Raw genomic sequence first — 11,881 nt, forward strand, 5'->3', positions numbered from 1 at the left:
TCCACAGCTTATCTTCAGGTCTCTCCAGAGATGTTAAACCGTGTTCAAGTCTTGGCTCTGGCTGGGCCACTCAGAGACTTGTCCCCAAGCCACTCCTGCGTTGTCTTAGCTATGTGCTTCGGGTCATTGTCCTGTTAGAAGGTGAACCTTAACCTGCTCCAGAGCAGACTGGGGTGTTCATCAAGGATCTCTGTACTTTGCTCCGTTCATCTTTCCCCTCGATCCTGACTAGTTTCCCAGTCACTGCAGCTGAAAAACATCCCCACAGCATGATGCTGCCACCACCATGCTTCACCGTAGGGATGGTGCCAGGTTTCCTCCAGACGTGACGCTTGGCATGCAGGCCAAAGAGTTCAATCTTGGTTTCATCAGACCAGAGAATCTTGTTTCTCAAGGTCTGACAGTCCTTTAGGAGCCTTTTGGCAAATTCCAAGCGGGCTGTCATGTGCCTTTCACTGAGGAGTGGCTTCCATCTGGCCACTCTACCATAAAGGCCTGATGGGTAGAGTGTTGCAGAGATGGGAGAACCTTCTAGAAGGACAACCATCTCCACAGAGGAACTCTGGAGCTCTGTCAGAGTGATCATTGGGTTCTAGGTCACCTCCCCGACCAAGGCCCTCCCCCCGATTGCTCCTTTTGGCCAGGCGCCCATCTCTAGGAAGAGTCTTGGTGGTTCCAAACTCCTTCCATTTAATAACGATGGGAGGCCACTGTGTTCTTGGGGACCTTCAATGCGGCAGACATGTTTTGGTTCCCTTTGTGCCTCGACACAATCCTGTCTCTGAGCTCTATGGACAATTACTTCAACCTCATGGCTTGGTTTTTGGCTCTGACAAGCGCTGTCAACTGTGGGACTTTATATTGACAGGTGTGCGCCTTTCTAAATCATGTCCAATCAATTTAAATGTGACTACATTTTCTCCGATCAAGTTGTAGAAACATCTCAAGGATGATCAATGGAAACGGGATGCACCGGAGCTCAATTTCAAGTTTCATAGTAAAGGGTCTGAATACTTATGTAAATAAGGTTTCTGTTTATTATACATTTGCAAAAAATAAATAAATGTAAAGACCTGTTTTGGTCATTACGGGGTAGTGTGTGTAGATTGATATGTAATCCATATTAGAATGAGGCTGTAATGTAACAATGTGGAAATAGTCAAGGGGTCAGAATACTTTCCCAATGCAGTGTAGTTGTAGAACAGTATAGAATAGATCAGTATTTACCTTCTTAGTAGAGAACAGAGTAGAATAGAGCTCTATTACTGTATACCCTTCTAGTGGGGACACAGTATAATAGAGTATTACTGTATACCCTTCTAGTGGGGACACAGTAGAATAGAGTATTACTGTATACCCTTCTAGTGGGAACACAGTAGAATAGAGTATTACTGTATACCCTTCTAGTGGGGACACAGTAGAATAGAGTATTACTGTATACCCTTCTAGTGGGGACACAGTAGAATAGAGCTCTATTACTGTATACCCTTCTAGTGGGAACACAGTAGAATAGAGTATTATTGTATACCCTTCTAGTGGGGACACAGTAGAATAGAGCTCTATTACTGTATACCCTTCTAGTGGGAACACAGTAGAATAGAGTATTACTGTATACCCTTCTAGTGGGGACACAGTAGAATAGAGTATTACTGTATACCCTTCTAGTGGGGAACACACAGTAGAATAGAGCTCTTACTGTATACCCTTCTAGTGGGGACACAGTAGAATAGAGTATTACTGTATACCCTTCTAGTGGGGACACAGTAGAATAGAGTATTACTGTATACCCTTCTAGTGGGAACACAGTAGAATAGAGTATTACTGTATACCCTTCTAGTGGGGACACAGTAGAATAGAGTATTACTGTATACCCTTCTAGTGGGAACACAGTAGAATAGAGTATTACTGTATACCCTTCTAGTGGGGACACAGTAGAATAGAGTATTACTGTATACCCTTCTAGTGGGGACACAGTAGAATAGAGTATTACTGTATACCCTTCTAGTGGGGAACACAGAGTAGAATAGAGCTCTATTACTGTATACCCTTCTAGTGGGAACACAGTAGAATAGAGTATTACTGCATACCCTTCTAGTGGGGACACAGTAGAATAGAGTATTACTGTATACCCTTCTAGTGGGGAACACAGAGAGTAGAGCTCTTACTGTATACCCTTCTAGTGGGGACACAGTAGAATAGAGTATTACTGTATACCCTTCTAGTGGGAACACAGTAGAATAGAGTATTACTGCATACCCTTCTAGTGGGGACACAGTAGAATAGAGTATTACTGTATACCCTTCTAGTGGGGAACACAGAGAGTAGAGCTCTTACTGTATACCCTTCTAGTGGGGAACACAGAGAGTAGAGCTCTTACTGTATACCCTTCTAGTGGGAACACAGAGAGTAGAATATAATAGAGTTGTATTACTGTATACCATTAGAGCAGAATAGGTTTGGACTTTTCTGTCCACTTTGAGATGGATACTTGTCTTTGTTTACAAATATCAACACACACACACACACACACACACACACACACACACACACACACACACACACACACACACACGACCCCGCCCACCTAGACTCACCTTCTCCAGCCTATCGAAGTACTCTCTGAGGAAGGCCATGGGTCTGTCTGGCCGGGAGGTACATAGCTGTACGATGCAGTCCTTCAACAGCTGTTGGATGTTATGTTTCTGTACATATAGCTCACACTCCCTCAGACTCCTCTCCTCCTCACTGCTCGTACTGCCCGACGCCATCACACTCACAACCTATTGACCTGGGGACACACACAGACAGAGATAAACACAGAGAAAACACATGCACAGGGAGACAGGTGTAGCACGAGAGAGGGGGTAGTGTTTTATAAACAGAGAGAGAAAAGCAGGTGTAGCAGGAGAGAGGGGGTAGTGTTTTATAAACAGAGAGAGAGAGAGAGAAAAGCAGGTGTAGCAGGAGAGAGGGGGGTAGTGTTTTATAAACAGAGAGAGGGAGAGAGAAAGCAGGTGTAGCAGGAGAGAGGGGGTAGTGTTTTATAAACAGAGAGAGAAAAGCAGGTGTAGCAGGAGAGAGGGGGTAGTGTTTTATAAACAGAGAGAGGGAGAGAGAAAAGCAGGTGTAGCAGGAGAGAGGGGGTAGTGTTTTATAAACAGAGAGAGGGAGAGAAAAGCAGGTGTAGCAGGAGAGAGGGGGTAGTGTTTTATAAACAGAGAGAGGGAGAGAGAAAAGCAGGTGTAGCAGGAGAGAGGGGGTAGTGTTTTATAAACAGAGAGAGGGAGAGAAAAGCAGGTGTAGCAGGAGAGAGGGGGTAGTGTTTTATAAACAGAGAGAGGGAGAGAGAAAAGCAGGTGTAGCAGGAGAGAGGGGGTAGTGTTTTATAAACAGAGAGAGAGAGAGAAAAGCTGGTGTAGCACGAGAGAGGGGTATTGTTTTATAAACAGAGAGAGAGAAAGAAAAGCTGGTGTAGCAGGAGAGAGGGGGTAGTGTTTTATAAACAGAGAGAGAGAAAGAAAAGCTGGTGTAGCACGAGAGAGGGGTAGTTTCATAAACACAGAGAGAGAGAGAGAGAAAAAAGCAGGTGTAGCAGGAGAGAGGGGGTAGTGTTTCATAAACAGAGAGAGAGAAAGAAAAGCTGGTGTAGCACGAGAGAGGGGTAGTGTTTTATAAACAGAGAGAGAGAAAGAAAAGCAGGTGTAGCAGGAGAGAGGGGGTAGTGTTTTATAAACAGAGAGGGAGAGAGAAAAGCTGGTGTAGCAGGAGAGAGGGGTAGTGTTTTATAAACAGAGAGAGAGAGAAAAGCAGGTGTAGCAGGAGAGAGGGGGGTAGTGTTTTATAAACAGAGAGAGGGAGAGAGAAAAGCAGGTGTAGCAGGAGAGAGGGGGTAGTGTTTTATAAACAGAGAGAGAGAGAAAAGCAGGTGTAGCAGGAGAGAGGGGGGTAGTGTTTTATAAACAGAGAGAGAGAGAGAAAAGCAGGTGTAGCAGGAGAGAGGGGGTAGTGTTTTATAAACAGAGAGAGAGAGAGAAAAGCAGGTGTAGCAGGAGAGAGGGGGGTAGTGTTTTATAAACAGAGAGAGGGAGAGAGAAAAGCAGGTGTAGCAGGAGAGAGGGGGTAGTGTTTTATAAACAGAGAGAGAGAGAGAGAAAAGCAGGTGTAGCAGGAGAGAGGGGGTAGTGTTTTATAAACAGAAAGAGGGAGAGAAAAGCAGGTGTAGCAGGAGAAAGGGGGTAGTGTTTGATAGAGAAGTAGAAACAGAGGACAGTGAGGAGAAGAGAACGTGAGGGTGTAGAGATAAAAAGAGAGCATAATGATAAACAGAGTGAAGGAGGGAGAGAAACTTAACAAGTGGATGAAAAGTGGGTAGAGAGGACAAAACATGATTGGTTTAGAGCAAGAGTGGGCGTTTTGAGAGAGAGTAAGAGGGGAGAGCGAGGATGGATAAACTCCCATATCTATTGGGTGAAATACCACAGTAGCAAGATTTGTGACCTGTTGCCACAAGAAAAGGGCAACCAGTGAAGAACAAACACCATTGTCAATACAACCCATATTTATTTATTTTCCACAGAGTGAAAGACTTGACACAAAGCTCCATTGTATCATAGCAACTCAAAACCTCAGGATAGTCGTGGACCACACCGCTGAACCAACGGACTAAACTCACTCGCATTCAACGGACATTGCAATGCATTATGTGGCAATCAGAATTAAATGTATTTATAAAGCCCTTCTTACATCAGCTGATATCTCAAAGTGCTGTACAGAAACCCCGCCTAAAACCCCAAACAGCTCCCAAAAACTCCCTAGAAAGGTCCAAACCTAGGAAGAAACATATATTAGAACCAGGCTATGAGGGGTGGCCAGTCCTCTTCTGGCTTTGCCGGGTGGAGATTATAACAGAACATGGCCAAGATGTTCAAATGTTCACAAATGACCAGCATGGTCAAATAATAATAATCACAGTAGTTGTCGCGGGTGCAACAAGTCAGCACCTCAGGAGTAAATGTCAGTTGGCTTTTCATAGCCGATCATTAAGAGTATCTCTACAGCTCCTGCTGTCTCTAGAGAGTTGAAAACAGCATATCTGGGACAGGTAGCACGTCCGGTGAACAGGTCAGTGTTCCATAGCCACAGGCAGAACAGTTGAAACTAGAGCAGCAGCACGGACAGGTAAAGTTTAGTTCACCACATTCGCCAACTCTCCTTATATTGCTAACGTTAGTAGGAGAGAGTGTGGACGCTACAAAACCATGACAGCAGCAGACAGGCATGTGACACCAGGGTGCAGAGGAATTTTTCACAACCTGAGTTATGGTGTGTGTGTACCCTACTGTATACTGAAAATGAGAATTAAACATCGACAAAATATGAAGATATTTCAACTTGGAGAGAGATGTCCATAATACCTATAAAATCAATCAATTTGGGACTTTGTCAATTATAAAAATGAAATTGATCACATATCTTACAAGGGCAAACAAACTCAACTTGAGTCAACGACCTCCATAGATAATGTAAACTGGTGAGTGTTGGCAAGATACCCAACGACTTAGTAACTTCCACCATAAGACAAAACTACTGTCACAATAAACACCAAAGTTAGCTAGCTAACGGTAGTTAGCTGAGTCTTTCGAGTGCAGGCAACCATTCGTCCTGTAGCTCGCAGCGGACCCTTGCTTAATATTCAGAAATAATGAATTTCATTTTTAATAACTGTTTGGAAAGCACAGGGACTTAATATTCTGAGAAATTCTGAAACGAGTAACGTTAGCTAAAAGGCCCGCAGAGGTATTTTCATAAAAACAGCCATCTTGGAAACCAAGGCATTTTGCTAGTAACGTCAGCCAACTTGCGTTATCATAACAAACGGGAAGACGGTGAGATACAGGTTATAATCAAGCAATATCCTCATACCTGCAGCGCTCCAACACATACATCGAGATTATTTAGAACAAAATGAAGACAAACGGCTTACCAAACCTGATTGAAATGCTGTCTTTTTTTTTCGGGAAACTGACAGTTCTTCGTCCCTGTTTTTCCCCCTCAGTCCTGAGTTGGACGGCTGCCCTCTACCGGAATCAGGTTTGGACCAATCGCTGCCTCGTTCTGGTAAATACGTCACCTTAACTACCTTAAAGGGCAAGGCCTTTTTTTGTTCTGCCAACACTTCACAGAAAGTGAGTGTTTTGATAACAGTATTTCGTTTACTGCATATCAATTGTTAGATTATTATTATTTTTTTTTACAAAATACAACATTTGTAGGGGCAGCAAGAATATTCAAATAGACTTGTCTCTCTTGTACCTTGAGATGTTGAGTTTTTATATTGGCTTACCATTATAGGTAGAATTCTTGCTGTAATCTCAATGGATAAAAACGTATTCAGTATCAGAACAAACCGAATAAATATGATTTCTTCATGCATGCTTTCATAAATAACCTAATGCGTCTGATCTCCAAACATTATGCTCACTAAAGATTTACAACATTTGTGATCGATTTAAACCAGAAAACAGATGTCAACATGTCCCTTGTTCAGTCAAACTACTACAGGTGTCCTGTTGAGGGAAAGTCTCAGTCAAACTACTACAGGTGTCCTGTTGAGGGAAAGTCATCAAACTACTACAGGTGTCCTGTTGAGGGAAAGTCATCAAACTACTACAGGTGTCCTGTTGAGGGAAAGTCATCAAACTACTACAGGTGTCCTGTTGAGGGAAAGTCATCAAACTACTACAGGTGTCCTGTTGAGGGAAAGTCATCAAACTACTACAGGTGTCCTGTTGAGGAAAGTCATCAAACTACTACAGGTGTCCTGTTGAGGGAACGTCATCAAACTACTACAGGTGTCCTGTTGAGGGAAAGTCATCAAACTACTACAGGTGTCCTGTTGAGGTCCTGAAAGTCATCAAACTACTACAGGTGTCCTGTTGAGGGAAAGTCATCAAACTACTACAGGTGTCCTGTTGAGGGAAAGTCATCAAACTACTACAGGTGTCCTGTTGAGGGAAAGTCATCAAACTACTACAGGTGTCCTGTTGAGGGAAAGTCATCAAACTACTACAGGTGTCCTGTTGAGGGAAAGTCATCAAACTACTACAGGTGTCCTGTTGAGGGAAAGTCATCAAACTACTACAGGTGTCCTGTTGAGGGAAAGTCATCAAACTACTACAGGTGTCCTGTTGAGGGAAAGTCATCAAACTACTACAGGTGTCCTGTTGAGGGAAAGTCATCAAACTACTACAGGTGTACTGTTGAGGGAAAGTCATCAAACTACTACAGGTGTACTGTTGAGGGAAAGTCTCAGTCAAACTACTACAGGTGTCCTGTTGAGGGAAAGTCATCAAACTACTACAGGTGTCCTGTTGAGGGAACGTCATCAAACTACTACAGGTGTCCTGTTGAGGGAAAGTCATCAAACTACTACAGGTGTCCTGTTGAGGGAAAGTCATCAAACTACTACAGGTGTCCTGTTGAGGGAAAGTCTCAGTCAAACTACTACAGGTGTCCTGTTGAGGGAAAGTCATCAAACTACTACAGGTGTACTGTTGAGGGAAAGTCATCAAACTACTACAGGTGTCCTGTTGAGGGAAAGTCATCAAACTACTACAGGTGTCCTGTTGAGGGAAAGTCATCAAACTACTACAGGTGTCCTGTTGAGGGAACGTCATCAAACTACTACAGGTGTCCTGTTGAGGGAAAGTCTCAGTCAAACTACTACAGGTGTCCTGTTGAGGGAAAGTCATCAAACTACTACAGGTGTCCTGTTGAGGGAACGTCTCAGTCAAACTACTACAGGTGTCCTGTTGAGGGAAAGTCATCAAACTACTACAGGTGTCCTGTTGAGGGAAAGTCTCAGTCAAACTACTACAGGTGTCCTGTTGAGGGAAAGTCATCAAACTACTACAGGTGTCCTGTTGAGGGAACGTCTCAGTCAAACTACTACAGGTGTCCTGTTGAGGGAACGTCTCAGTCAAACTACTACAGGTGTACTGTTGAGGGAAAGTCACAGTCAAACTACTACAGGTGTCCTGTTGAGGGAAAGTCTCAGTCAAACTACTACAGGTGTCCTGTTGAGGGAAAGTCATCAAACTACTACAGGTGTCCTGTTGAGGGAACGTCATCAAACTACTACAGGTGTCCTGTTGAGGGAACGTCATCAAACTACTACAGGTGTCCTGTTGAGGGAAAGTCATCAAACTACTACAGGTGTCCTGTTGAGGGAACGTCATCAAACTACTACAGGTGTCCTGTTGAGGGAACGTCATCAAACTACTACAGGTGTCCTGTTGAGGGAAAGTCATCAAACTACTACAGGTGTCCTGTTGAGGGAACGTCATCAAACTACTACAGGTGTCCTGTTGAGGGAAAGTCATCAAACTACTACAGGTGTCCTGTTGAGGGAAAGTCATCAAACTACTACAGGTGTCCTGTTGAGGGAAAGTCATCAAACTACTACAGGTGTCCTGTTGAGGGAAAGTCATCAAACTACTACAGGTGTCCTGTTGAGGGAAAGTCATCAAACTACTACAGGTGTCCTGTTGAGGGAAAGTCTCAGTCAAACTACTACAGGTGTCCTGTTGAGGGAAAGTCATCAAACTACTACAGGTGTCCTGTTGAGGGAAAGTCATCAAACTACTACAGGTGTCCTGTTGAGGGAACGTCATCAAACTACTACAGGTGTCCTGTTGAGGGAAAGTCATCAAACTACTACAGGTGTCCTGTTGAGGGAAAGTCATCAAACTACTACAGGTGTCCTGTTGAGGGAAAGTCATCAAACTACTACAGGTGTCCTGTTGAGGGAAAGTCATCAAACTACTACAGGTGTCCTGTTGAGGGAAAGTCATCAAACTACTACAGGTGTACTGTTGAGGGAAAGTCTCAGTCAAACTACTACAGGTGTCCTGTTGAGGGAAAGTCTCAGTCAAACTACTACAGGTGTCCTGTTGAGGGAAAGTCTCAGTCAAACTACTACAGGTGTCCTGTTGAGGGAAAGTCATCAAACTACTACAGGTGTCCTGTTGAGGGAAAGTCATCAAACTACTACAGGTGTCCTGTTGAGGGAAAGTCATCAAACTACTACAGGTGTCCTGTTGAGGGAAAGTCTCAGTCAAACTACTACAGGTGTCCTGTTGAGGGAAAGTCATCAAACTACTACAGGTGTCCTGTTGAGGGAAAGTCTCAGTCAAACTACTACAGGTGTCCTGTTGAGGGAAAGTCTCAGTCAAACTACTACAGGTGTCCTGTTGAGGGAACGTCATCAAACTACTACAGGTGTCCTGTTGAGGGAAAGTCTCATCAAACTACTACAGGTGTACTGTTGAGGGAAAGTCATCAAACTACTACAGGTGTCCTGTTGAGGGAAAGTCATCAAACTACTACAGGTGTACTGTTGAGGAAAGTCTATTACAGGTGTACTGTTGAGGGAAAGTCATCAAACTACTACAGGTGTACTGTTGAGGGAAAGTCATCAAACTACTACAGGTGTACTGTTGAGGGAAAGTCATCAAACTACTACAGGTGTCCTGTTGAGGGAACGTCTCAGTCAAACTACTACAGGTGTCCTGTTGAGGGAACGTCATCAAACTACTACAGGTGTCCTGTTGAGGGAAAGTCATCAAACTACTACAGGTGTACTGTTGAGGGAAAGTCATCAAACTACTACAGGTGTCCTGTTGAGGGAATGTCATCAAACTACTACAGGTGTCCTGTTGAGGGAAAGTCATCAAACTACTACAGGTGTCCTGTTGAGGGAAAGTCTCAGTCAAACTACTACAGGTGTACTGTTGAGGGAACGTCTCAGTCAAACTATTACAGGTGTCCTGTTGAGGGAAAGTCATCAAACTACTACAGGTGTATTGTTGAGGGAAAGTCATCAAACTACTACAGGTGTCCTGTTGAGGGAACGTCTCAGTCAAACTACTACAGGTGTACTGTTGAGGGAAAGTCTCAGTCAAACTGCTACAGGTGTCCTGTTGAGGGAAAGTCATCAAACTACTACAGGTGTCCTGTTGAGGGAAAGTCTCAGTCAAACTACTACAGGTGTACTGTTGAGGGAAAGTCATCAAACTACTACAGGTGTCCTGTTGAGGGAAAGTCATCAAACTACTACAGGTGTACTGTTGAGGGAAAGTCTCAGTCAAACTACTACAGGTGTACTGTTGAGGGAAAGTCTCAGTCAAACTACTACAGGTGTCCTGTTGAGGGAAAGTCTCAGTCAAACTACTACAGGTGTCCTGTTGAGGAAAGTCTCAGTCAAACTACTACAGGTGTCCTGTTGAGGGAAAGTCTCAGTCAAACTACTACAGGTGTCCTGTTGAGGGAAAGTCTCAGTCAAACTACTACAGGTGTCCTGTTGAGGGAAAGTCATCAAACTACTACAGGTGTCCTGTTGAGGGAAAGTCATCAAACTACTACAGGTGTCCTGTTGAGGGAACGTCATCAAACTACTACAGGTGTCCTGTTGAGGGAAAGTCTCAGTCAAACTACTACAGGTGTCCTGTTGAGGAAAGTCATCAAACTACTACAGGTGTCCTGTTGAGGGAAAGTCTCAGTCAAACTACTACAGGTGTCCTGTTGAGGGAAAGTCATCAAACTACTACAGGTGTCCTGTTGAGGGAAAGTCATCAAACTACTACAGGTGTCCTGTTGAGGGAAAGTCTCAGTCAAACTACTACAGGTGTCCTGTTGAGGGAAAGTCATCAAACTACTACAGGTGTCCTGTTGAGGGAAAGTCATCAAACTACTACAGGTGTCCTGTTGAGGGAAAGTCATCAAACTACTACAGGTGTCCTGTTGAGGGAAAGTCATCAAACTACTACAGGTGTCCTGTTGAGGGAAAGTCTCAGTCAAACTACTACAGGTGTCCTGTTGAGGGAAAGTCATCAAACTACTACAGGTGTCCTGTTGAGGGAAAGTCATCAAACTACTACAGGTGTCCTGTTGAGGGAAAGTCATCAAACTACTACAGGTGTCCTGTTGAGGGAAAGTCATCAAACTACTACAGGTGTCCTGTTGAGGGAAAGTCTCAGTCAAACTACTACAGGTGTCCTGTTGAGGGAAAGTCATCAAACTACTACAGGTGTCCTGTTGAGGGAACGTCATCAAACTACTACAGGTGTCCTGTTGAGGGAAAGTCATCAAACTACTACAGGTGTCCTGTTGAGGGAAAGTCATCAAACTACTACAGGTGTCCTGTTGAGGGAAAGTCATCAAACTACTACAGGTGTACTGTTGAGGGAAAGTCATCAAACTACTACAGGTGTCCTGTTGAGGGAACGTCATCAAACTACTACAGGTGTACTGTTGAGGGAAAGTCATCAAACTACTACAGGTGTCCTGTTGAGGGAAAGTCATCAAACTACTACAGGTGTCCTGTTGAGGGAAAGTCATCAAACTACTACAGGTGTACTGTTGAGGGAAAGTCTCAGTCAAACTACTACAGGTGTCCTGTTGAGGGAAAGTCTCAGTCAAACTACTACAGGTGTCCTTTGAGGGAAAGTCTCAGTCAAACTACTACAGGTGTCCTTTTGAGGGAAAGTCTCAGTCAAACTACTACAGGTGTACTGTTGAGGGAAAGTCATCAAACTACTACAGGTGTACTGTTGAGGGAAAGTCTCAGTCAAACTACTACAGGTGTCCTTTGAGGGAAAGTCTCAGTCAAACTACTACAGGTGTCCTTTGAGGGAAAGTCTCAGTCAAACTACTACAGGTGTACTGTTGAGGGAAAGTCATCAAACTACTACAGGTGTACTGTTGATGGAAAGTCTCAGTCAAACTACTACAGGTGTCCTGTTGAGGGAAAGTCTCAGTCAAACTACTACAGGTGTCCTGTTGAGGGAAAGTCATCAAACTACTACAGGTGTCCTGTTGAGGG

General features: G+C 44.0%; 1 protein-coding gene and 1 long non-coding RNA gene across 8 annotated transcripts in view; one reads left to right on the forward strand and one right to left on the reverse strand.

The window, feature by feature from the left end:
- Window positions 1-6,144, reverse strand: part of prkar1aa (protein kinase, cAMP-dependent, regulatory, type I, alpha (tissue specific extinguisher 1) a) — a 43,281-nt gene extending 37,137 nt beyond the window's left edge. For 5 of the 7 annotated variants that reach the window (XM_052519828.1, XM_052519827.1, XM_052519825.1 and 2 more), the window contains exons 1-2: window positions 5,989-6,144; window positions 2,595-2,788 (exon numbers count right to left, since the gene is read on the reverse strand). In XM_052519828.1, the coding sequence (XP_052375788.1) occupies window positions 2,595-2,768 (174 nt within the window). In that variant the 5' untranslated portion in view covers window positions 2,769-2,788; window positions 5,989-6,144. The other 2 variants (XM_052519823.1, XM_052519824.1) reach the window with 2 other exon arrangements.
- LOC127930269 (uncharacterized) lies at window positions 3,026-4,637 on the forward strand. The gene is made up of 3 exons (XR_008137607.1): window positions 3,026-3,413; window positions 3,984-4,100; window positions 4,217-4,637. It is a non-coding gene; the product is annotated as an uncharacterized LOC127930269 (long non-coding RNA).
- Window positions 6,145-11,881: the final 5,737 nt, after the last annotated feature.

The sequence above is a fragment of the Oncorhynchus keta genome, chromosome 5 (genome assembly GCF_023373465.1).
Source record: "Oncorhynchus keta strain PuntledgeMale-10-30-2019 chromosome 5, Oket_V2, whole genome shotgun sequence".
In the NCBI taxonomy this organism is placed as follows: domain Eukaryota; kingdom Metazoa; phylum Chordata; class Actinopteri; order Salmoniformes; family Salmonidae; genus Oncorhynchus; species Oncorhynchus keta.